Genomic DNA, 23,987 nt, shown 5'->3' on the forward strand with positions numbered 1-23,987 from the left:
AATCTTTCCAAATTTATTTTTATAATTTTGTTATATAAATTTTTCCAAGTATAGCTGCTCTGCCTGGTGATTTGTGAGCTCAATTATGGTACATTTTCTTGTCTTGCCCGTGCGCCTCCACTTCCCATCCCCAGGCTCATCCACCTCCACATCCACATCCACTTTCCTGCGCTTCCCGCTCCACCTTGGCCGTGGTCGTTTTTTGTGGTTGTCACTTTGTTATTTATTCAGCGCCATGGAGCTGGTCTGGACTTGGATTTTGGGGATTGGTTACTGAGTACTGGGGGATAGTCACTGGGTGGAGTGGATTCAGGGACCTGGCCTGGGCGATGGAGCCCTGACACTGAGGCTGTTAATGAGTTCGTTCGTCTTCGCGCTCCGCATTTGGATGCTAATGAGTGGATGGCATCCAATAAATTTAGTTCGCGGGCTTTGCTTTTATCGCTCCACTTGCATAATTCACAGCGCTGCAGGGTTGCCGTCGATCGGGGGTACAGAGGTCAATAGAAATTTATGGGTCGCATTGTTAACGCCACTGATTACAAATTATTTGTATTGCCCTTTGCAGTTGGGCCCACAGCTCCGTGTCTGATTACTGATTACTGTTTACTGGCGATGTCCTCTGCCGCATTTTATTGGTCACTGAAATTTAGGGGTAACTTTCTCAAGATTCTGAGCTGGGTAAGACTTTAGACTGGGCTAGGATTAAGTCATTTTTAGATAGCATTTTAATTAATATAATATGTTTATTTCTCTACTAAATATATTCCAAATATACAAATTAGTGTAAAGCTTTCACGGTCGTCTTAGAAGTTGTAGATAAATAAGTGTTTCTAAATTATTCGCTGATAAAGCGAAATATATTGGCTTATAATGTGGGGCTATGATATCAAAGCTAGTTTTCATTTCTGAATGGGCTGACTCACTCAGTACTTTTGTATTTTAGTCGAAATATGTAATTAATCTGTTTGAAAAATAACTATTATAATATTTAATAAAATATGTGAACCAATCTTGAGGTATTCAAAAAGCTAGTCATGTAACTACCAGCACATTTTGCTATCCCCATCGCCTGAAACCCCCTGAAAAATAACTTCCAATCGCTTTTCCACTTCTCTGGACAATTATCGTCATGAGGAATGTATTGGCAGTCGCCTCGCAGATAATGGTCGGGTGACAAACAAGATTGCTGGCCAAAACAACCTTAGCCAGATTTTCGCATTCCAGCCAAGAGCGAGACCCCATTTGGCGGTCGGCCATCGACGTCACTCTTATCTGACGCCACTGTGGCGCCATCTGGCGGGCGAGCCGCGAAGCTGCGCCCTGGGAGATACTCAGATACATTCGTATCCTTCAGGCACGCTCGCCGGCACAACTGCAGCCTCGGGAGACGAGTTCCAATCAGAGGCAGATAAAAACACGTATACGCACGCCGCTAGGGGGCGCCCGAGTGCAGTGTATCTTTTTTGTGGCAAAGCGAGTTTATCTGCCGGTCGGCCATCTTGGATTTATCTGGCGAACAGGCATTCAGTAGATACTTTTGAACGCCTCGCAGTGCTGTGCGTCCTTTTCTCGCACATGCGCATAATGGCGTTTTAGGCGTGGCAACGCCGACGTCTCTGCCATCGACAGCAGTAGCGGCAGCAGCGCCGCTCACGCACACCACTGCCGGCACACTAATACCAGCACACAATGGCTCCCGCACCCTGACTTCCACAAAAAGGAGCGGGGCTGGCAGCGCGTGTCTTCCATTATTCGAGGCCCAGTTGTCATGGCAACGCGGGTTGTGGAGTTTTGGGACTGGTATCTGGTATCTGGAATCTCGTAGCTTGTATCTTGTATCTGCAATTTAGACTGGGCCTGGGTCTGGCCCGGGACTTTGCTGCCAGTCGTCGGCGACTCACATGCGCAGGAAATGCGGACTATCTGCTAGATACTTTTGTTTTTTGATTTTTTTAATTTATATCCATCATATTTTAACTAAAAATATTTAAAAAATTGATTATTGTGTTTTTTGTTTTCCTTTTTAATTCATAAATATTAATTTATAATTCTTGAAAACATTGTATTTTATATTTTCAATAAATACTACTTGATAGTCTTATTAAATTATTTACAAACTTATTTAATTTTATTATATAATCACAATATATTTCATTTTAAATTATTTCACTTTGTTCATTCTGAAACACATTCACATTTCACATTTTACTGAAATCAAAAATGTTTCTTTATTTAGACCCTATTTGGTTAAACGATAGGTTAAAATTATCTTCATAATATTAAAAGAAACTCTTAAAATATTTCAAAAAGCATTTCAAAAGTATAAAAAGTCATGAAATGACTTATTTAAATTTCAAAATAGACAAAGAACTAACTAATTTCATTCAAGACAACCCCATATGTTTATTTTGGACTTGCCGACGGCACTTGGAGCTCGATTAGAAATGCCCCCCATCAGAGTTCCGCTGTTTCTGTTCCCTTATTCATGACTCGCTTTTATGCAAATTCTAATTCTCGGACCACACACTGGCACCAGCTAATTGACAATTAGCCACAAATGCTAATGGCAGCCTTCGCTAATTGCGGCGACAATTGCGCAGAATTTGTCATTCATTCATGCCACGAATTTGTATTTTTTGAAATCTTAAAGTCTGTTGAAGCCTTTAAGTGGCCAGTGTTCGGTGGCCATTTTTGCATATCTGCCATCGAAAATAAACACAGCTGAATTTGCATAACTTGAATGCAGAATTTATTTTAATTCAAGCGTTGCATAAAACGTACTTCTTTATATGCACTCACACTGGCACAGTCCCAGTCCCAGTCCCAGTCCCAGTCCCCCTTTAAGTATCTTTCAGTATCCGAGTATCTGAACAAGCGAGTATCTGGGTATCTGTGTATCCAGCTGGAATTACAGGAACAATTTATGCAAATGCCTCGACTCCGGACTCCGACTCGGGCTCGGACATGTCTGTTTGGAGTTTCTGCTTGGAATGGCCAAGATGGAATATTTCAGTCACGTTAATTCATTCGCGTTTAATTCACAAATAAAGTTCGTAACTTATATCGTGCTCATAATGCATGCAAATTTATTACAGCTTATACCCCGCAGGTGAATCCATTAAGTGTTCGATTTACATTCGATTGGGCTGCCAGGCTTGGCTTTCCTCATTCCTCCATTCAGCCGCCTGATTTATGAAGGCCCCTGGATCCGTAATCCCCAGGACTCAGAGCTCCGAACACTGGCTCCAATCCAATTCGCATCTCAGCATGCACTTTGTGTCCGTGCCTTAACGACTTGATAAGTCGAATCAGCCACACACAGGCACATACACCACACACACACACACCCTCCGAACACCGGAAATAATTAAACGAGCCAAAGTTCTGTCGGGCCAAGTTTTTCGCAATATGGCCAGAACAGAAGCAGAACGGCAGGCAGTCGGATAAGATGGGGAGAAGGTGACGAATTTCATTAGACAAACTGACAAAATGTTACCAAGAACGTTCCGAGCGGAATCTGCTGGGGATATAAAAAACTTTTGCCCCGAAATATTGGCCAACACTTTCGGCAGCCAAATTAAAAAGAAATGCCGCCTCAAGTGTTTCGAGTTTAGTCACCTTTAGGCCCCAGCCCAGTCCATAGTTCCCCAGTCCCGGGTCCCAGCCCAATTTATATTTAGTCTCTGGGCCATGACATTCACGAAAACAAACAGAGACAGCCGGAGCCGAATGGAATATCATATTTTCATATTCGCCGGGCTTATTTGGCTTGTTTTGTTTGCCTCGTTTTTGTGGGCACACTTAGGTGTGTTCCTCAGCCCCGAAATAGAAGTCAACATCGCGGCAATTGGGGCACTTCTATGCGAAGCGTATCTTTTCGGAGAACACTGCAAGAAAAGTTTATACTTAGATGGCACAATAGCGTAGTTTAAAGGTATCATAAAGTATAAAATTAAATTTCTTAATACTACGATGATATATTTTTAACTTCCTAACACATCCCTAACTTTTCCTCTCAGTGCCATGTTGTGGAACGTCACTTGGCTGAAATGCAACGTCTGCCATCAGGAAAAGCCAAACAGCCGGCTGTAGGGACTTCCTTTCCATCTCCATCGCCTGCCACTCCCTCAGCCTCTCCCCTCTGACCTCTGAAAAAAAAATAAAAACAAAAGCAATCCGGAATGGGAACGAAGCCATTCTTCCGAATCGTTGCCTTGTGCACAAATAAAGGAAAAGTCAGTGCCACGGCTTGGGGCAGGAATAAGTGCCTATACGGTTCCGGTTCAGTCCGGTATGCGGGTGGCTTCCCTTCCCCGATTCCGGAAACACGATGCCCAGATTCCCAGATTCACTGGCCGTGTCCGTGTCCGGCATTCTTATCCGGACTCGTTGCAACTGCTGTGCAAATAATGGAAAGCCGGGGCGGGGACAAGGGCCACCTACAACGTCCACGGGGATTGCAGCCACTCGAAAGAGATTTACTTTTGGGCAACTACTTGTGGGCGGATCGAGCGAGGAGGGGGTCGGGCCAGCTCCTCCATTTGCCAACTCCATCTGCGTCTGCATTTGGGAGCGTCGACACGTTTGGTGTTGGCAAAAGTTTTCTCATTTTGGCAAGATGCTCGCTCGAAAATTGTCGAGTTCGCCAAAACGCCGATGGGATGAACGGAATGGATGACTGGAGATGGAAATGGAGGGGGATATGGGGGCTATACCGGATACCCATACTCAGGGGGGGCTGTCTGGGGAACAGGCTGCGGAAATGGAACCACACCGTACCACATCGACTGAACCGCCTGCACTGGCGACATTTCTCATTAAAACTTTTCGACATTTTGTTGTCTCAACAAACATTCTTATCGGCAGACAGAAGCCATTGGAGGAAAAGCGGAAAATGCAGAAAGCCAATGTGGGGAGGACAGGAAGCCCGAAAGACAGGTGTCTGACAGCTTAATCGGATGTAATGAAATATGGCTGGCTTAATTAATAAGAGGTTGCCGGGTAGAGGTGGCACCAAAGAGCTTACTTAGTGGGTGCAGATTACTTTTAAAGGTGAAGCAAACTAACTACACAATAAGTCACAACAATCTACTCTTTTTCTTTACAGATTCTAATAAATCTATATACAAAGTATAGGAATATGATCTTATTACATGTGGAATTTGAAAACCAGTCTTTTTGCTCAATGCCAACACCTTTCTTGACGCTGCCTTGAGTGTGATTATTTCCAGTTTTTAAGGGCCAATTAAGAAAATGAAGCCTGCCTTTTGCTGCCACATTGCTGCAGTAAAGTATGAAATGATAATTCCAGCAGACCTTGAAACTAAATTAGGCGCAACCTGCGTGCAATTATCGTTAGTTCATTTTTCATTTTCCTGCAAAGGGTTGAGAGTTCCTCGTTAGACAAAAGGGTTGGGCCCGGCTCTGTTCAATGTCAGTTCTTGCCAGGCCCGCGGCAATAAAACAAGGTCGAGTCATAAAAAAAGTAAAAAACAGCAAGGCACATCCTCAAGGCAAGGGTTTGCCAAACACAACAACAGCAACACCAAGAACACACACATGGCAGAGCCAGTTTAAATTCTCGTATTATGGCCGCACAGTGGGCTCATTCACTGTTTTGCGGCCGAAGAACAGAGCGATCTCAGGCTTTCTTTTTCTCAAGATGTATATTGTATCTTGTATCTAGTAGTGTGCTATGGCCGAGTATCTGTATCTGTATGCGTGTGCCCGTCACAGTTCCACAGTTTTACGGTCTACGAGAGTTGGCCGTAAAAAGTGAGAGTCATTAAAAATTTTACTGCTTCTCAAGGTCGTCTCAGGGAATTTTATGTCACTTTTATGGCGTAGCTGGTGGCTGCCTCTGGCTCTCGCTTCATGGTCATGGCCATCGTAATCGGCATCGTATAGTCATCGATTGACCCAATTTGTCTGGGATCAGGTATCTGAGCAATTGTGAATCAGTTTATTGATTACCCATTTGCATGGCGGAGAGTTCAATGAACTGGCACGATCGGATGCAATTTTAGCCAGAAGAGCAAACTACTCTCAGTTAATTGATGAAAATCTAAAGATTTCTGCTTTCGGCATAAAATATTTATTAAATATCGCACCAGCACCACCCACTACCCTAATGCCTTATGAAAGTTTTTGGCACGAACTGAGTCTGACTTGGCTTATTTGCGAATTTCGAGCACGCTCCGCAAGCTGGCAGAAATTTTGCAGCGGAATAAGGCAAAAATGGGAAAAATGCTTAGTGGCAAGTGCCGAAACTAAATCCAATAACTATATGCTGAAACATTCATGAGCGCAAATTGAACACGTCCCTGCCTTCTGGTCTGGGATTCTGCAAACTCGGATCCTGACTTGAGCCCCGATTCGATTCTGCTCCTCTGGTTTCGTTTGCCTTGGAATTAAGTTCAATTGAGCTTCCAATGCGAGGTGGGGGATGGTGTCGATTATCCTGGCAGCCGGAGGGATGTCCAGACTGGTCCTTCAGGGCCAACGCACTCGGCACTCGACACTCGGCACTGCAGCGGGATGAATTATCCACACCTTCTGGCCGGGAGTAACGACCATTTTGATTACAAGTATTTCTCGCAGACGTTTCCCTGCAGTTTACAAAAATGGCTGCTGGGAAATTCCTTTACTGATTGCACGTTTGAGCTCCCCAGCTGAATGGCATTCCCTCACACTTGATTCCTTCGCTTTCCTCTATTCAGAATAATTGAATCGAAAAATGGCTCTGCTCCTTGAAAGGATTCCGATGCGGAGTTTGCAATGGAAGGCGAAGCTGAATCCATTCAAGCATTTCACAAAATCCAATTTGATTTTCAGGACAATAAGGTGGGAGGAAAGTAAATAAAACAGTAACTTTCTGAGATTTAAGTTTATTTTTTATACAAAACTAAACTAACTATAACCCATCTTTAATTTGTATGGAGCTACCTAAGCAATTCATAAAAATTCATAATCCATAAATTATGACAAAAAAAAGAAAACAAAAACCATCCCCTTCTCAGACAGCCATTATTTTACCCCCGAAAAGACTCCCCCACCCTAGTATATCCGAGAATTTAAGAGAGCGAAAGAGAATTTTGGGGGTTCTCTTTGAGTATTTGGGTAGGAGAACCCGCCACAGGGTGCCTTGCGTATAAACTTGATTAGATTTCTGGCCGCCAACAACAGCTGTGCGGCTAAAATCACATTAAAGTCCAATTAGCATATAAAAATCAGGTGAATCGAGAATCGAGCGAGAGCTCTAATTAAGCCATTTCTCTGGCCGGCTTCGGTTGCAATTTGCATTCCAATGGATCGCAAATCAGTCAGTGGATGTCTGAATCTTGCCAGGCAATACACTGAGAACTGGATGGGTTTATTAGCCACAAAGTGGCATACCCCCATGCCCCGCTCCGCGCCTGTTGCCACGATTTGGCTCGTAAATAAACGCTCCGAGGGAGGGGGAGAACTTAAATCTCAGCGCCCCATCGCTTTCCCATCAATCGATAATAACGATGAGATAATGTCGATGGAACAATGGAGATGTCGATGATGCTCTTATGAGCCCGATTCCCTGATTGCTGCCACAAAATTTCGTATGCAGCCGAAGTTTTTCGGCTTGCGGGGGGAGATATTGCGGGAAAAACTAATGGTAGAATTTCGCGATGTCACGAGCTTGAGTTATGGTTAAGTGCACTTTTTGGGCTGCCTTTCCCAGGGACCTCCCATCACCTTCCCCCGGCCCAGGTTCACCCCATCCCGGTGCCGTGTTGTTTGCGTCTAAATGCAAATTTTGTGTAATGAACATAGCGCGGTGGTGAAGAGAGTGGGACTGTTCATTATACCCTAACTTTGAGGGGGTATAGTAGGCTTTATAAGAAAAAGGATCACATAATTTTCTACACTGAAAATTAAAGAGACATCATAATTATTATCGCCCAAAAGAAGTAAAGAAAGAGTATATTTTCCATATCCTTTAAGGGTATTTAATAGTCCTTCTGTATAAGCTTAATTTCATTTTCATTTTTCTGTTGAGGCTGCCTGACTATTAGCTAATGCCAAAGCCGCAATTCGTGACGTGCCGCGCCCCCAGAGCGCCCTCCGTCTCCCACAGCCCACCCCCACGGTTCCAACCCCAGCCGCAGAGTCCTGTTGCTGCTGATGCGCTTCGTAAAGTTTTTGCAGAAAATTTGAATATCGTTTGGCTTATTTGGCGCTTGCCAAGCAACCACCTTTGCAACTCAACTGGCTGGGGCTTTTTGGCCATGGCGCACACCACATATGCATGTGGTTGTGTATCTGTGTGAGGTATGTTTAATGGTGGTGGAAACGGAGTTGCAACCACCACCTTGCCAGGTCAGGAGCTCACTTTGTTTGCACTTTTGCCCGCAGCCCAAAAACTCTTTTTGTTTTTTTTGGCTCATAGAGGAAAATGCCTGCGTTGTTGCACAGGAAAAAAATCTGGATTTATATATTTTAAATGTATTTTAAAAATGTATAGAACATGGAAATAACATAGCTTTATGTATTTTTTTAAATTTCCTAGAATTTTTGTAAAGGATTGCTTTTAGCCCTTATTTTTCCAAGTGTTCTTAAACATTTGCTCGAATTTCGAGCTTGCCTGCGTCTGTGTTATTAATTTTCCTGCTTCTTCAGCCTCCAGCCTCATCTCGTCCTGAGGGCTCCCCTCTCCAAGGACTCCCCCAGCTTGGGGCCATTGAGCGCCAATTGCGTCTCGGTGCCAGACTCCGCTTCCCTTTTCTTTTTTTGGTCTTCAACTCAGTTTCAGTTTCAGCTCGAGTTGTTGTTTCAGTCCCGGTCCTTAGCTTTGTCTTTGCCCCTGGATGCGTTTCATTAATTAACTGAAATACTCTCGACGAGCTTTGCACGTTACAACAATGAATTATTTATATAAAATTTGTCTGGCGTTGAATCTTTTTTCTGCTGCGTCTTTGTTGCCCCTGGCAGTCGCAAATTTGTTGCCATTTCTCCACATCATTGTTGGAGTCCTTTTTTCTCTCTGGCTAGAAGGTGAAATAGAGTGCATTAGTTTCGGACATTATTGGCCAGATTTTTTTGCCGTCTGCTTGGCTGTTTCGTTTAATTTATTTTTCCAAAGGAACCGACATATTATTCTAGCCCATTAAGTGAAATAATATTAAATTATTTTTCTAGCATCTGCGTGTCTGGGGCTCTTTGTTGAAGACATTAAAGTGCTTTTAGCGAAAGATATTATAACTATCTGATTGCAGGTGTCTCATTTGAACTCTTTCCCTTTGTTCAAGCCCCTTTGCCGCCTTTTTCCCATTCACTGAGCTGGGCTTAATTGAATTAAAAAATGTCTTGCTTTCCACTCCCCTGAGTCTCCCTCTCCATTTATTTTTTTCTGTTTGGGATTAGGAATCCAGACATAGTTCTGCATTTTACAGACCGATGGTCGGGCGGATTTCAAATCTCAGCCAGAACAAATTTTATATTTTTCCTCCATTTTTTTTTGGGGTTTTCGAGGATTTTTTCCCTGAGTTCCTTTTATTTCTGTGGGGAGTACGTCTAAAGGATTTGGGTTGAGGGCACGGATGCGTCTGGACCTCGCTGTTTAATGGATTTTTATAGTCGGACTCCAGCTGCATTTGCATATTATGATCTTGTGCTGTGAGGAGAGAGTACAATTATAATTACTTACAATGTAATGAGCTGCTTTTTATGCTTTCGCCCAACGACTTCATGCTGTCTAGAGTTATGAGGGAATTATGCAGAATAACAACACGAATTACATAGTCTTGTATACTAATTTTCTTTAAAATTTGTCTCCGTTTTCAGGTAAATACATATGAACTAGACGATAAATGGATTATGAGCAGGGTAAGCTGTATTAGACGTATAATAAGCGCGAATCGCATGAATTTTATTTAGTGTGTTTATGAAAATGGCCAACAATCAGACAGAAACGATAACGTAGCAGCTTTTTCCTAATGCTCCTGCTCCTCGAGCACCAGTCTCCTGGTCTCCTGATGTGCTCGGAATGAAAATAAAATAAAATACACCCCATCAATATAAACGACAGCCGCACACTCACATGAATCACGTCCTGAGCGGTTTGGGCCAAGCTCGAACAAAAAGGGAAAAGAATTGAAAAAAGTCTGTACAAATAATGCAGCCATTTTGGATAACAATGGAAGCTAACAAAGAACAAACAAACAACATTCGGTTGGAAGAAAAACAACGACAAGAAACAGGAAAAACAAAAAGTCTGAATGGCGATTGGAAAAGGTGGAATCGGAATTCGATTTAAGCGTTCAGTGACTCGTTTCCCCTGCCACCACCACCGCATAGCCTTCTCCCTAGCAGCTTTGCCACATTTATCAAAGACCCAAAAATGCCAAGAGTCCGGGGCCAGGGCAGAGAAAATAAAAAGAAAACACAAAAATGTCACATTCGAATTGAATTTAAATGAGTTTTTGTGCTCGACATGGCCAAGAGGAGGGGCTAAGGGAGGGGTCCCAGGCCCCGACCTGATACGATCCGATCCGTTTCGTTTCGGACCAGAACCCAGAACCACAATTCGATAAAACTGCCAGAAATTATGCCGCCAGGGCAAAGGCAAAGCTCCAGGGCCATTAGTCTGTTTGCCGGTCTTTCCATGGCTCCTAGAAGTTAGTGGAGCCATCGACGTCACAGCTATACAGTGGGCACAGTCAGAAGATAACATGGCAAAAATAAATTAAGTACTCACAGGGAAGGAGATAGCCTAGAGTAGTCTAGTAATTTGGTAATTGAATAGTTATTTCGGGGGATATGAGACAGGAGTCTAGAGAAGTTCAAACCATAATTTAACTTTTCTTATGTACAGTTTAGATATTTATATTTCTTTTCTATTGTATCCACTGTACTATGGAATCATTAGCATCATTAGCATTTACACTTGGCTCGTCTATCGATCGACGCGATCGCCTAGGAACTCGACATGGCCCGGCCGGAGCGATCATCATTTTAATTTAGTCCAATCAGAGCCAATAGAATTAATTACGAGACTAAGACACGGATGGCGACGACGCAATTAGTGGTATGTGCTGGCCCATAAACACACAGATACCAAATACAAAGATACATCCGAGCAGCTAGTGAGCCAAAAATCTGGCAAGTAGGTCACGGAAAGGGGCCGAGGACGGGGGTACAGTACAGACAGTGACACATCGCCGGAGATATAAATAAACAGGCATACTTTAGGAGGCTGCCCCGCCCTTCTTTTGTCGGTTTGTTGGGTGGGTTGGTGAATGTCTCTGGGTCCGGGGATATCTCGTTTTGGGCAGCCAGCCTGCCAAATTGCGTGTATCTTTGTGCGTTGTGCGGATGTGACTCCGGCCCCATTCAACTTCCTTATAATGGCAAGGTCCGGGGCTTGCCAGTCGATGAGTTCCATTGTGAGATGGGTCAGATTCGGATTCCATCGCCCCATTGGGATTAAGCAGCTACGGACAAACGACACAGATATTCGTACAAAGTGTATGTATCCGACAGATACGCACACCCACGTCTCCGAAAATGTATATTCATATTTTTGGCATTTGGTGATGGGGCCAGAGAGCTTCTCTGAACGAATGCGTGTTTGTCGGTCGACTATGACATCAAAGTATGGCTAATGAATGCAACTGTCATGGTCGTAAATTAACAAGCCAAGAATTGGCATCTTTCCATGTTTCTTTTCTGCTCAAACAACAAGTTGTTTATGGCTTAAAAATGATAAATATTTAAGACTATGAATTGTGACAAACCATTCCATATCGCCCTCTCTGAGCTAGAACCAAAAATAATAAACAAATTCCCCCATTTCACTTTCAATATTGCGTATTGTTCTGGACGGCGTTAGCGACTTTCAATTGCCCATTCATATCCAAAAAACAAGCCACTCCTCCATCAGTGGCAATTGAGTCGCCCCAGAGTAACAGCGACAAGTGGGTAAACAGAAAAGTGCGGTGGCAACACCTAAAATGAGTTAATGGCAGCATTTATTGCCAAACTGCTATAATAAACAATTTGTTGGGCATTTAACGAATTTTACTACCGCCAACAAAAGCCGGCAGAACGATGGTGGGGATGTGGGGCGGTGTAGCGGTGAGTGGGCCAAATGCGAGTGCCCATAAAAATGTTTATGATGGATTATGCTCCCGCTACCGCCGCTCCTGCTGCTGCCGCTACCGCTTACCGCACAACGCTCGCTCATCACTCACTTAATGTTTTACGACACTTTCCATGTGGGACAGAGCGACCGTCAGACAGACTGTCAGACAGACTCAGTGGGGCAGGTCGGCGGAGGATGGTGGAGATGGCCAGAGACGCAAAGCCGGGAGAGACCTGGTCAATGTCAAGGTGAAAAGTGTACCGTAGCCCATAAAACGGCCGTAAAGGTGCCGCAGATTGATTTAGACCGCCGCTGAGCAGATGAGCAGTTGAGCATTCACTGGGGGTATTAAAATTTTACGGTCATCAGTAGACGGCTGCCAGACACCTAGACACACTTTCGCACACACACTCGACCACACCAGCTCACACACATGCGACAGTAAAAATAAAGCATTATTATGGCGGTCATTAAATGACGCGTCGAGAGCTGCCGGAAGCTGAGGCTGCTCCCCAATCCGAAAAAGAGTCAGAAAAAAACTGAAACTGGATCTTTAAATAAAGCATCTAGTTTTTTTTCTTTACTGACTACAAGCCTGGTCCTCGTAAACACGCGAGTCAAGTACTTATCATCCGCCCACTGCCATGAGAAAAAAGAAGCCAGTCTTGTGGCTGCGTTTTTATGAATGAAACTGGTGCCCCTTTTTGTTGCTTTTTTAGCGGCATTTTATTGGCTTAATGCCGCATTTTGCAGCAATGTCAGGAGAGACAACAAGTTGCTAGAGGTCTGGAGAACTTTTCAGAAGTGTGGCAAGTGAAGGACAATTACAATTGCGTAGCTGGAATAATTCTAGTACTGTAGAGTTTTGAAAAAAATAAATATTTTTTTATTAGTCTTTCCGTAATTGAATATTCCACTTGTGCTTCCCACTTTCAGACGGAATTTAACACCTGTGAGGGCTTCAAGCCTCAGCTTTGAGCGTTTATTTCGAGATATGCTCGCCATCCGGCGACCAATGACATGTCTGCCAGTCGTTAGTCGGAGGAATACCCAGCTCATCCATTTTTTTTTTCGAGTCGCTGGATGGCCAAGTTGGCAACTAATCAAATGCCAAAACACGTTTTCAGCAACTGCTTAGCGAGGCATGGCCAGCCAGGGCAGAGACAAAGACAAAGTGTATGAGGGGCCGAATTAATTAACATATTGTCAGCAACTGGCAGCGGGCGGCTCGGATATCAGGGGCGTTTGTATAAATATGATTGATTTATGTGACAATTTTCGACAGCATTATGCGGACGTGTCACGCATATGGCTGAAAGCAGGTTTCTTTAACCAAAAATAGAAGTCAGAGGCTTAAATAAGACAGAGACTATATCCAGATTGTGATTGTGGAGCCAAAGTTTATCCACGAAAACGATGGAAATTTGCATTCTCATTTCAGCAGCGGGTTCTGCTTTTGGCAGCAGCAATATTAAAGATTGCAGCCGAACAAGTTTTAACTGCAGTCTAATAAACTGGCGATGCAGAGCGAAAAAAATCAGTTCTGCTGGAAATATTCTAGCAGCTGCTGACTGCGCATGAGTTTCGGTTTTCAGGGGTTGACAAAAAACGCGACGTCAACGCAGCAGATACACTTCACCCATACACACGTAGCCAGAACGTTCACATAGATACAAATCAGAGTGCGAGGCCATGATTCCTTTTTGTCGGCCATTAACGGTGGCGGCGAGCAAGATGGCTGCTTCGATGCTATATCCGTCTCTTCCTCTCCTGCACACGCACACCACGACAGCGGCCATGATGTGTGCGTTGTGCGCCTATCGGACATAGAGAGAACCTGCAGCTGCGCAAAAGTAGCACGAGAGGGCGCCAGCGCAAATGGTTTGAGTATCAGCTAAAACTCCCCGGGCGGGAAATTTATTAAATGATTAAATCCCTTAATTATAATATTAAATTAGTAAAAAAGTGAATGAAAATATGTCTTATTTTATATAAAAGAATAAATTGGCATTTTTTAATTCAAAATGTAAAGAAATCTGGTCCCCTTTAATCATAAATTTCCCCATTTCGAGTTTGCAGAATTTTCGAAAAAGCCAGCTCAAAGCTTGGCCTTTTGGGGCGTCGCTTATTTACTAACAAGCTTATTTTCTGCACATATACGACCATGTAATAGGTCCTGGGCCTGGCAACAACATCCCTCGATGCCGGCGAGATAAAAATCAATATGAATATATGTACTGTGGGCGGACAGGCCGTACGTATATACGGCGTACCTCCAGGACGAATACATACAATATTTGCGCACACTTAATGAGCAAATTTATGCGTTTTGCAAAGGATTATGGCGCAGAAAATTTCATTAATTTCGTTTAATATTCGCAATAAAACGGTAAACGAGCCTCGGCCCAGCCAATTTGCATTTGAACGGCTTTGGAGAGGCTGAAAACTTTAAATCAATTTAAGTCCGTTGTTGACTTTTACAGCATTCCAGTTGCCACGCCCTGACTCTACCGATATATCCATACATATACACCTCATTGGCTCGGCTTTATTTAACGCATTTAATCGAGCCATCGAACGACATATTAATTTCAATTTTCGGCATAAACCTCACACTTTATGGCGACACTGAGTGGGGCTAGGGGAGGGCCGGCAAGTGCCTCTTAATGGCCCCGCCTTATCGCGAACCTGTTGGCGGGGCACTCCACCAAAGGACAGCTTTGCATTTGCATTCGTTATCTCCGGAATATAATGCACATTCCCGTCAGTCTGACTCAGGTCGTAAATTGAATGTTTATACTCGTTATTCGTTATTGAAGCCCAGCAAATTAGCCAATTATATTTCATAAGCCATTTCCAAAACGACAGTCCGAGTCTGAAAAATGCTTATTTAATTGTTATAATTTGTATTTTAAAAACAAATATGGCTTCACTCTTTTTTTCGGCTAATGGCACTGACAGTGCGCATTAACATGTGTAAGGTGTGTCATATTTATTAAAAACTCGCATAAAATCGGTCAATATCACCAATTTGAATATTTATTATTTATTAAAAATATTTTTTAAAGGCACATTAAAATATGATTTAAATGAAAATATGGATATAAATTAGACTCAAACAAAACGAGATAAAGGATTTGGATCTCAAAGCCAAGTATAAAATAATTTATAATTTTTTGATAAAGTCTATCTTTCAAATCTTGAATCCCCGTCGCGTCAAAGAGTTTAATCTTTTTTACTATCACATAACTTCTAATCGGATTAACAACTTAATCCGTGGGAGTTGCTATCATTTGAAATAGAGTTTAAAATCTTGTTGCCACAGTTTCTTTCATTCTATTAACTGATTTTGAATAATGCTCTCCTTAAAGTGCTGTAACCAGTAACGTTGACAAAGAAACTTTTGAGCTGTTTTGGGTTTTAAAACTTTACGACTCTACTATTGGCCAAACGATGTTCCCAGAACTTTTCCCAGCCAGCTCGTGTTTTATTTGTGTCAACAAATCTTTACAAGCCGGAGGAGAAAGAAAACATCGTAAATGTTTTTCCCACATATTAAAATGCCATAACCCGCGGTCATTATTCCGCTTCCTTGCATAAACTATTCGGCTAACCGATTTGCCTTTTTCCCATATTTCGCACGTATCAGAAAGTACACATTAATATGGCTATATCTGAATCTATCGTGGAACGTATTGCCGTCGCCATTTGCACAGTTCAAGATTGGAAACGAAAAAAAAAAACGAATATGTAGAGATAACATAAAGACTTCCAAGTAAATTGAATGCGTTCAGAATTTTAATGGTCTTTGGGCACTTTTGCATCTCGAGAACGAAAAACAGACAACATGTCTGGTCTGGTGTGTGTTTGGGGCTTCAATTAAAACATTTTAAAAATCTTCGGGCATATTTTGATTGCCTGTCGAAGGAACGCATTAAAATGGGCGACGCAGTGCCTCCCCTCCAATCGAATGAGTTATCCAATGTGCCCTCGCACTTGACTCTTGTTATAAGTACATCAGAGAGTCGAAAGTCGGAGATATATGGCCATATATCTACACATCCCTTGTCTTCTTGTTTTCTCGTTTTCCCTGGACACCCATTGCTGGGATCTGGGATCTATGTGTCCGTCCGCCATTGAAATTCAACACTCGAACTTTGCTGCATTTATCGGATTCGGTTCGGTTCGGTTCGGGACCAGAGAACTCCATCTCCTGTCTTGCTGCCTTGGAGCACTCGACTCGTTGATATTCCCGACATCGGGATAGGCATAAATATGCCACTCGTACAGCACCATTTTTCATTTTGCTTCGTTTCGAAATGAGTTTATGCCCGCCGAGGCGAATCACTCCAGAATGAGCGATGTCTCTGATCTAATTGCAACTCCGATCCCCTAACACTTGACACTCGAGTGGTTGCCCTATCCCAAAAACACATCTGAAACAGGCACCAACACAATCGAGAAGCTGTAATTCGACAGAAAACTAGTTTTTCAATATTTTTGAAACAATTTTGAAGACATTGTTGTTGGTGGTGGTCAGGCTCATTTTCATATTTCCATATCGTATTTTAGTAACCGAATTCCAGCAACGACAATGACACATCGACGACCCCCTCTTATCTTCGCCGAGCAGCGTGACTTGAAAATTTCAAAAAAATAAATAAATAATTTACTTTGTCTCGGAGGTTTTGTTTGGCTTCGGTTGTGTTTTGTTGAATTCCCCATTCGAATCTGGTAAATATTTATGCCAGCCCAACCAAAACCAAAACCAAAACCGAACTCAATCTCTGTCGCCATATCTTGTGGCACAATTTTTACGATTCTGAAATTAACACATGTTCCGCTAACGTTAACAGATCTGTGGCATGCCCCAGCTCCTCTGGGGATCAGTATCGGGATCGGGAAATTTATGAAGCGGTTCAGTTTGGTTCTCAGTCGCTTCGAATGCATTGAATTTTAATATTTCTCTTGGCACTTTGGCCATTGGGAAGTCGCACCGCATCCATTTCGGTTATCGCCCAGCCACTTTGGACAGTGCAGTAAATCAATCAGGCCGTCTCAACCACTTCTTCGAAACAAAGTCCCCAACGGATTCAAGGCACTATCTTCCATTTTCGATCGGGGAGCATGGATTTTATTAAAATATCTAGCTTGACTTTCAAAACAGTCAACAGTCGAATCTAAAAGTCTAATTAGGTTTATACGAAAGAAGATTTAAAACAAATGATTAGTAAAGGTGATAAATATCAATAAGAGAAATAGTTTCTAATGTATTAGTATTTAATTTTGGATGCTATCTCTTGAGTTTTATTTTCTATAATATATTTTACAAAACTAATTCCAAGGCACTCCCAGCAATTATTTTAGCTGGGAATTTATTAAAAAGGTTTCCTATTCGTGAAATAAATGGGAAAATGTTCTCCCATCTTTTAAAGCGGTTCCTTGGGAAACGCCCTCGAAAGGAGCAGGGTAAGAGGACTTTCAATTGAAGGCATTTCCAAATAAATGGCATCCTGTGATTAAGTGGAATAAAGAAAGCGCATTTCATAAATAGGTAAACAACAAAATGGGCGGCCCTGGCCGGGGATCCTTTTGTTGCGGTTTATCTGATGAAGGAAAACAAGGAGGCGCTGCCCGAGTTCCATGGGAGCAACAGCAACTGCTGCTATTACAAGGATTAAACGAAACATTTACATGCCCGGAGTAAAGCCACCCCAGAAGCGACCGCATCCTTCCGCTTTCCACTTCCGAATAATTCTTGGGAGTTATTCCTTCCATGGCACCAGGTGAATGGGGTTGGCCATTTTCAATATGGCAGCTTGCCAGGGGTCGGGGGTTACGATTTCTTACGGGGGGCATGGCCAGCAGTAACTTTCACTTTTCGCGCAGTTGAAACTCGGATTTTGATTTACGGCCTCTTGTTTTTACGATCCAGTGCCGGGGAATCGCAACAATTGTCATCCTCCGACAACCCTTTGTCTGGCAACCTGACGAGTCGGGGTTCAAAGGAAATAGAAATGAAAGTGGAAAGGCCAGAAGGGATGGGTGCGCACAATGGGACTCAGCTGCCTGTTTGGCAGCATTTTCAAAATCCATTTATGCCGCATATCATAAAAAATAATGCAGAAATATGCGTTTTTCTTTTTGCTGTCGCCGTCACGCTGAAAAAAGTTGGGTGTCTGTTTGGCTAAAAACAAATTTTACGCATCGGGGAAAGGGTCTCCGTTCGCAACTCGTTCGCTCGCGGCTGGGCACCTGATGCAGGTAAAGGTAATCGTAAGGACGGAAAACTTTCTCCTCCGGCTAGGTAGACACTTCCATCAAGTGAAATTGGACGGGGAGGAGGAGGGGAACATCAGACTCTGTTCTTAATTCGATTGGCAATTTATTCGCCGCACGCGTAATTAAAAGTGCGTCGCTTGATGGGCTTCCAATTTGGAGGAAATGAACCCACCCACGGGCAATTACTAAGCTGCAATTACATTAACTTTGCGGGGACAGAGGCCGGGACCCAGGACCCCATCCCGCTCGCATGATGATTGCCATTATTAGAGGACTTCGACTCGATTTTGTGGCCCAATCAACGGCGAAACACACATCTGTGTATCTGCATACGATTGCGAGTATATGGCATGGAGTCTATATGCATCCGGTGGGTCCGCTGGCAGGAGGAAATTGATCAATTGGGTAAAATTAAGGAGGCACTTTGGTGGGCCCGTCACTTTCGATGGGGTTTCGTGTCAACGTGCCGTTGGCCTCATCAATAAATAAGCCGAACTCTGTCCTGTCCCACGGACATGACTCCATCCAACTCGAGTTTGGTATTGGAAGCCTTGAGTGCTCTGCGACATAAGTTGTCTGATTAAATGCGATGTTGCCACATGGGGAAATGGCTCTACAAGGGTTAGCTGAAATGAGGGTAAACTTTCATAACTATTAGCTAGATATTCAAACTAAATCGATCATCGAAATAACATGAAAATAATGAGTGTGTCATGTGGAGGGTAGTTAACCAACAACTAGTATTACAAGGCTTGCACATTAAATGGGTTTAATAGTCTTCATCTAGATTGTATTTAGTATTTAGTACAACTTTCACGCTATTCCATTAAATGAGCAGCTTTAAGACAATTTCATCGCTGATTTCTTGGCTCCAGAAGGCCACTTCCCTCCACACTAGCTCCGTGGAATAGTTTTGCCGTTTCGCTATCGTTCGCCATCATTTCTGTTCAACCATCATCGTAAATTACACGAAAAGTATCTATCTTTAGTTGGCAATGCTGCAATTTTATTAAAATTCCAAAAAAGCCACCCCTCATCCATCCGAGGACCCCAAGTTGCCCATGAATATATGTATGTAGTTCGCCTTCCATCTACTGGCAAAGTTCAGGCTCCCATCGTGGGCAAGGACAAGAGTCCTGACAGGGGATGGTTCACCCTCGTCCTGGCAGCAACATCGCCATATTGCACAAATTGTGTTGGGGGGCAAATAGTTTCCCCTCGGAGCTGCTGTTGCTTTTATATAAACATGAGGCAAGATTAGATACAAATTACACGCCAGCTTCCCAAGGTGGGCAGCTCCACCTCCTCCTCCTGCTATTTCCATCCTCATCCGCCCCCCTTGGCAATTTGCTCACCTTGCTGTCTGCTACTTCGTATCCATAAGTTACCTTCCATCCATCCCAGAAGTATCTCCAGTCCGACAACAACGGCTGCAATAAGAGGAAACTTTTTCCCAGGCCAGCAAATGGCATTTCAGGGCCACGCCCTCTCGAGTCTGCCTCCGCCCAGCAAGTGTATTTTATTATTTATTTATTTCATATATTTTGCCGCGGCGGCGATTATAAAATGTAAAAAAGAGCCAAAGAGGAGGAAAAAATATGGAAAACTATGTTTGTGCCCTTGGGGAAGCATTGGCCTCCACATTGGCCCCTTTCTCAGCCTCTTCCCCCGAAAGTCATTTATGCCAAATTCAAACTTTACTTATTTTCGCAAAAAAAGACGAGGAGGAAAGTTTGTCCTTCTTTCCGTTCGTGATTTCAGATGCTGGAGGGAAACGAAATTGGGAGGACGAAAAATAAAAGCAAAGTCAGCCGGAAAGTTCCGCCGGGTCCGGACTCCGGACTCCGGGCTCCGGATCCTCTGAGTGGGTGGGCGGATGTCGTTGTGCGGTTGTGTGTTTGCTCAATTTGGCGGGAGGCGGAAGGCGAAAGGCGGGGGCGGGGGCGGACAAAAGTTGAGCCTCATTCGGTGGCACGTTTGCAAAATGGCCCGATGCGTGTCTGGAATACATTTTCATGCTTGCCAAAAAGATGGCAGAAAACAAGACGACACAACCAAGTCAGAACTCCTGACAACCACTCCCCCACCTGCCGGCCCATTGGGGTGCATTTCTTGCTACACATTGTTGGTTGTAATTCAACGTAAATTTATGTGAAATTGTTTGCCAAGCACGGGTAGCACGGAAAGCGGCATTTTGTGTTTTCTAAAATTTAATGTAGCTCGGTGGCTTGGTCTCTGCCGAGGGGAGAGTTTGCCAGTTCCCCAGTGCTTACGCCACAGAATTTCAAATTAGCAAACACACACGCACTCACACACGGCGGCCAACATTCCCATGGGTTGGGCAGGTTTTCGCTTCTTTATTCTCGGAAAGAGGATCGACTGGCTATCCCAAGCCCGAGTCCCAAAACTCAGGCCAGACGAAGAAGGGCTTAATGTTAATTGCGGCCTTTGTTTGGTTTTCCATTCGATTAAGTTAATGGCGCCGGGCGGCGCCCCTCATTTTTGGCAAATGAAACTCGCTTAATCAGGCCCGATCTCAATGCAAATAGTCAGTGGCTTTCGGTTGGCTTTACACCTGCTTACCAAGGTGTTTTCAAGCCTCCATTGGCATGGCGATGACTTCTAGTTCAAAAAATAACGAGGAGGTAATTTATGGACTAAGTAGAAATTAAGGGATGCCTTTCATTAAAAATTACACAAATATGAAAACTATTTAGAGTCCAGAAACATTCCAAGAAAACCTCAGAAAACAGTAGCTTTTTCAACTTGATTCTTTGTTTATTTATGTCTCATTAATTGAATCATAATTATGAAAAAGGATTTAAGCTCGAACTGGCTGGAGGTTTCGGCGAGGAAAGTCCAGAAGGGCAAATACAGGAACTGGCTACAGAAACTGTCAACTTAAGCATCGTAAAAAGTCAATTGTATTGACAATAATTTTCCGCATTAAACACACAAAGTTACTGCGCCAGAAGTTGCCAAGTGACTCTAACTTGGGGTCCAAGGTGGAGGCCGAGATACACATGGAGAAAAAAGGGGTAACCTCTACCTACTATGTTACATTACCTATGAACAATACATCCGTTAAATAAAGACTTAACTCAACCTTTTCATATAAATATACTTCAATCGACTTGATTCAATTTAATAATATTTTTTTTGAGTATTTTTAATTGGAAGAAAGCCTGGAAGAGATGGAGGATCAGGGGCAGGGAGCATAGAGCGCCTTAATGGAAGACTCCAATGCTCGTAAAAGTCAGCTTGTTGAGTTTTTTTTTTTTTGGGTAGCGGGACCGAGGGAAATGGAGTTCGTCGAGTGCTCCGCTGGGCACTTAAACGAACCGAAGGAATTTGTTTGTTTTCTTAGCCCCACCCCCGAAGTGGATCCTATCCCCCAGATCCGGATCCCGCCCCTGCAACTCGGAACATGTGCATCTGGCACACTTACCGCGCAATTAATGGCGCAATTAAATGTTTACTTTAGGCGCTTTCCAACCGCACATAAATGGCAGCCGTCCCCCGTCGCTAGGGGAGATCGAAGTCTCCGGGAGGGGGGACGGATTCGATATATAATTTTGTTTATTTTTTTGTGGAAGGGTGGGGCCTCTTGAGGTGAACGAACAGGTGATCAGAACAGAAGCCTGGCTTCGGCGTAACATTTGCGCAACATCAGGTATTTCTTTTGTCTAGCGGTCTGGTTTCTGCTCGTTTTGGTTCACACTTTCAAAAAGCGATTTTGCATAGAAATCGCTCAGTTAACATTGAAATCTCTTGGTTATCTTCAAATTGTTTTAACAGATTTTTTTTATATTTATGGTCTTTAATTTTAATTTGACACTTTAGCATAAGGTCGTAAAATCTGGTTTTGTTTTGGATGGAACAAAAATAGATCTTTTTTGCGAAAGAGTTTTAGAAAGCATTTTATAAGTTAATCTTTTAATCATTGATCTAAAAATATTTGAGTAAAAAAGTCATATATTTTTCGCATTTAAATCCCTTGTAATTTATATCGCTGGTGGAGGTTTGAGAGATTTTTTGTTAAAACTCCCACCCGAGCCATAAAACAATTTGTTGCAAAACTCAGCCAACAGCCAGAAAAGTGCTCCATAAAAATATTAATCCTTCCGCCTCGTGGCTGGGCCGGCCGGGCAAGGAAAAAAAATAAATGGGAATTGGGAAAACAAACTCCTACACATGTTCCGCCGCCCTGGGCTTCCGACTCCTTGGGCGAAACTCTCGCTTTCGTTTTTAGGGACCATAAAGCCGTTTTAATGGCTGCCAGGCAGTGCCTCCTTGCTGTGTGTGTGTTTAAGGAGTATCTGTGTGGGCGCAGCACCGCAAATAGAGTGAAAATCTAAAAAATCACAAATCGCCCCGCTACGGGATGGTCGGTTGCCGTTCCGATCGTTTTCATTTCGGTTTCGGTTCCGTTCTGCCACGTCAAAGAGTTGCAATTACAAAATGTTTAATTGCCGGCAGCGAGCGTTCAAGGAAAAACGAAAGTGGCCTCGGCAAACGCCGCTGGCGAGGAAAAGAGTTGACTTAATGGCACTTAAAAGGCCATAAAATCCTGAATTATGATTTCGAGGTCGCAAAAAAGAATCTAGCCCTAACGAATAAGCCCCCCTATTTATTCACTCGATTTTTGAAATGACGTGCGTGGTTTCTGTACTTTATTCTGGCTCTTGAGCAGCCGGAGGAAGCATACAATCTATGGTCGCCAATGACGCATCCTACCCAGAGTTAATTTTTTCGTATCGCCTGTGCAGGAATTTGAAAATGACGCCTGTCAGTGGGCCGCTTATTTATGGCAATTTCGAATGTCTTACGGCCAACTGACAACATTTACATATTCGGAAAGAGGAAGGCTGTTGTGGTCACTCGGCAATCGCAACCACAATCCCACAATCGCAATCCCAATCCCAAACCCATTTCCCTCCTCGTTTTCTGTCTGTCATGGCAAGTGCACGTTTGGCGTGTTTGTTTATACACTACATGCACATTGCTTTTTGTTTTTTGTTTTTTAAATAAAATATCACGAGTGGCATGTAGACAGAACAAAGAATGCATAAATTACCCATCCCCCCGGCTTTAGGGGGCTGCCTAAAAATCTCCGTCTCCGAGTTATTGAAATTGATGCCGCGCGGGTTCATTGCGCCTTATCAGCGTCCAAAGTCGAGACGGGAAATCAGGAATAAGTGCAATTGCCCCCAGACCATCAATTGACAATTGGAGTCTCCAATGTGCATATACTTTACTGACCACGCAAAGATTTTTAATGCCATCTTTCTCTCCATTTCTCTTGCAGTTCTCCGAGGGACGGACGCGGAGCCTGGCAGATGGATACCCGGGGCACTCGTAAGTTATGCCAATTGATATAAACAGCCGATATGTAATCGCTTTATTATACATCTGGATATGGGCTCCCATTCGCATTCATATTGCAGGCCAGCTTTTTATTGATTTTCATTAAGATTTTCAAGCAGCGTCGTAAAGAGGCAGAGCTATGTGGCATGTCCTTAGTATTATGGGTTTAATCATGGGCCGGTCTTTGAAGAGATTGTCGAATCTAATTAGGGCCCAGAAA

At 43.4% G+C, this 23,987-nt stretch overlaps 1 protein-coding gene across 7 annotated transcripts in view; it reads left to right on the forward strand.

Annotated features, from left to right (window-relative positions):
• The window catches only part of LOC26514230, an 88,817-nt gene that overhangs the window by 37,419 nt on the left and 27,411 nt on the right, over window positions 1–23,987 (forward strand). For 4 of the 7 annotated variants that reach the window (XR_006506910.1, XR_006506911.1, XR_004310449.2 and 1 more), the window contains one exon: window positions 23,709–23,758. Coding sequence is in view for 3 of the 7 variants with exons in the window: in XM_032452986.2 (XP_032308877.1) it covers window positions 9,853–9,861; window positions 23,709–23,758 (59 nt within the window). In the remaining 4 variants the exon portion in view is untranslated. Of the gene's footprint in view, window positions 1–9,819; window positions 9,862–23,708; window positions 23,759–23,987 lie in introns of all 7 variants that reach the window. The other 3 variants (XM_032452986.2, XM_032452983.1, XM_044714191.1) reach the window with 1 other exon arrangement.

The sequence above is a fragment of the Drosophila ananassae genome, chromosome 2L (genome assembly GCF_017639315.1).
Source record: "Drosophila ananassae strain 14024-0371.13 chromosome 2L, ASM1763931v2, whole genome shotgun sequence".
NCBI classification, from domain to species: Eukaryota; Metazoa; Arthropoda; class Insecta; order Diptera; family Drosophilidae; genus Drosophila; species Drosophila ananassae.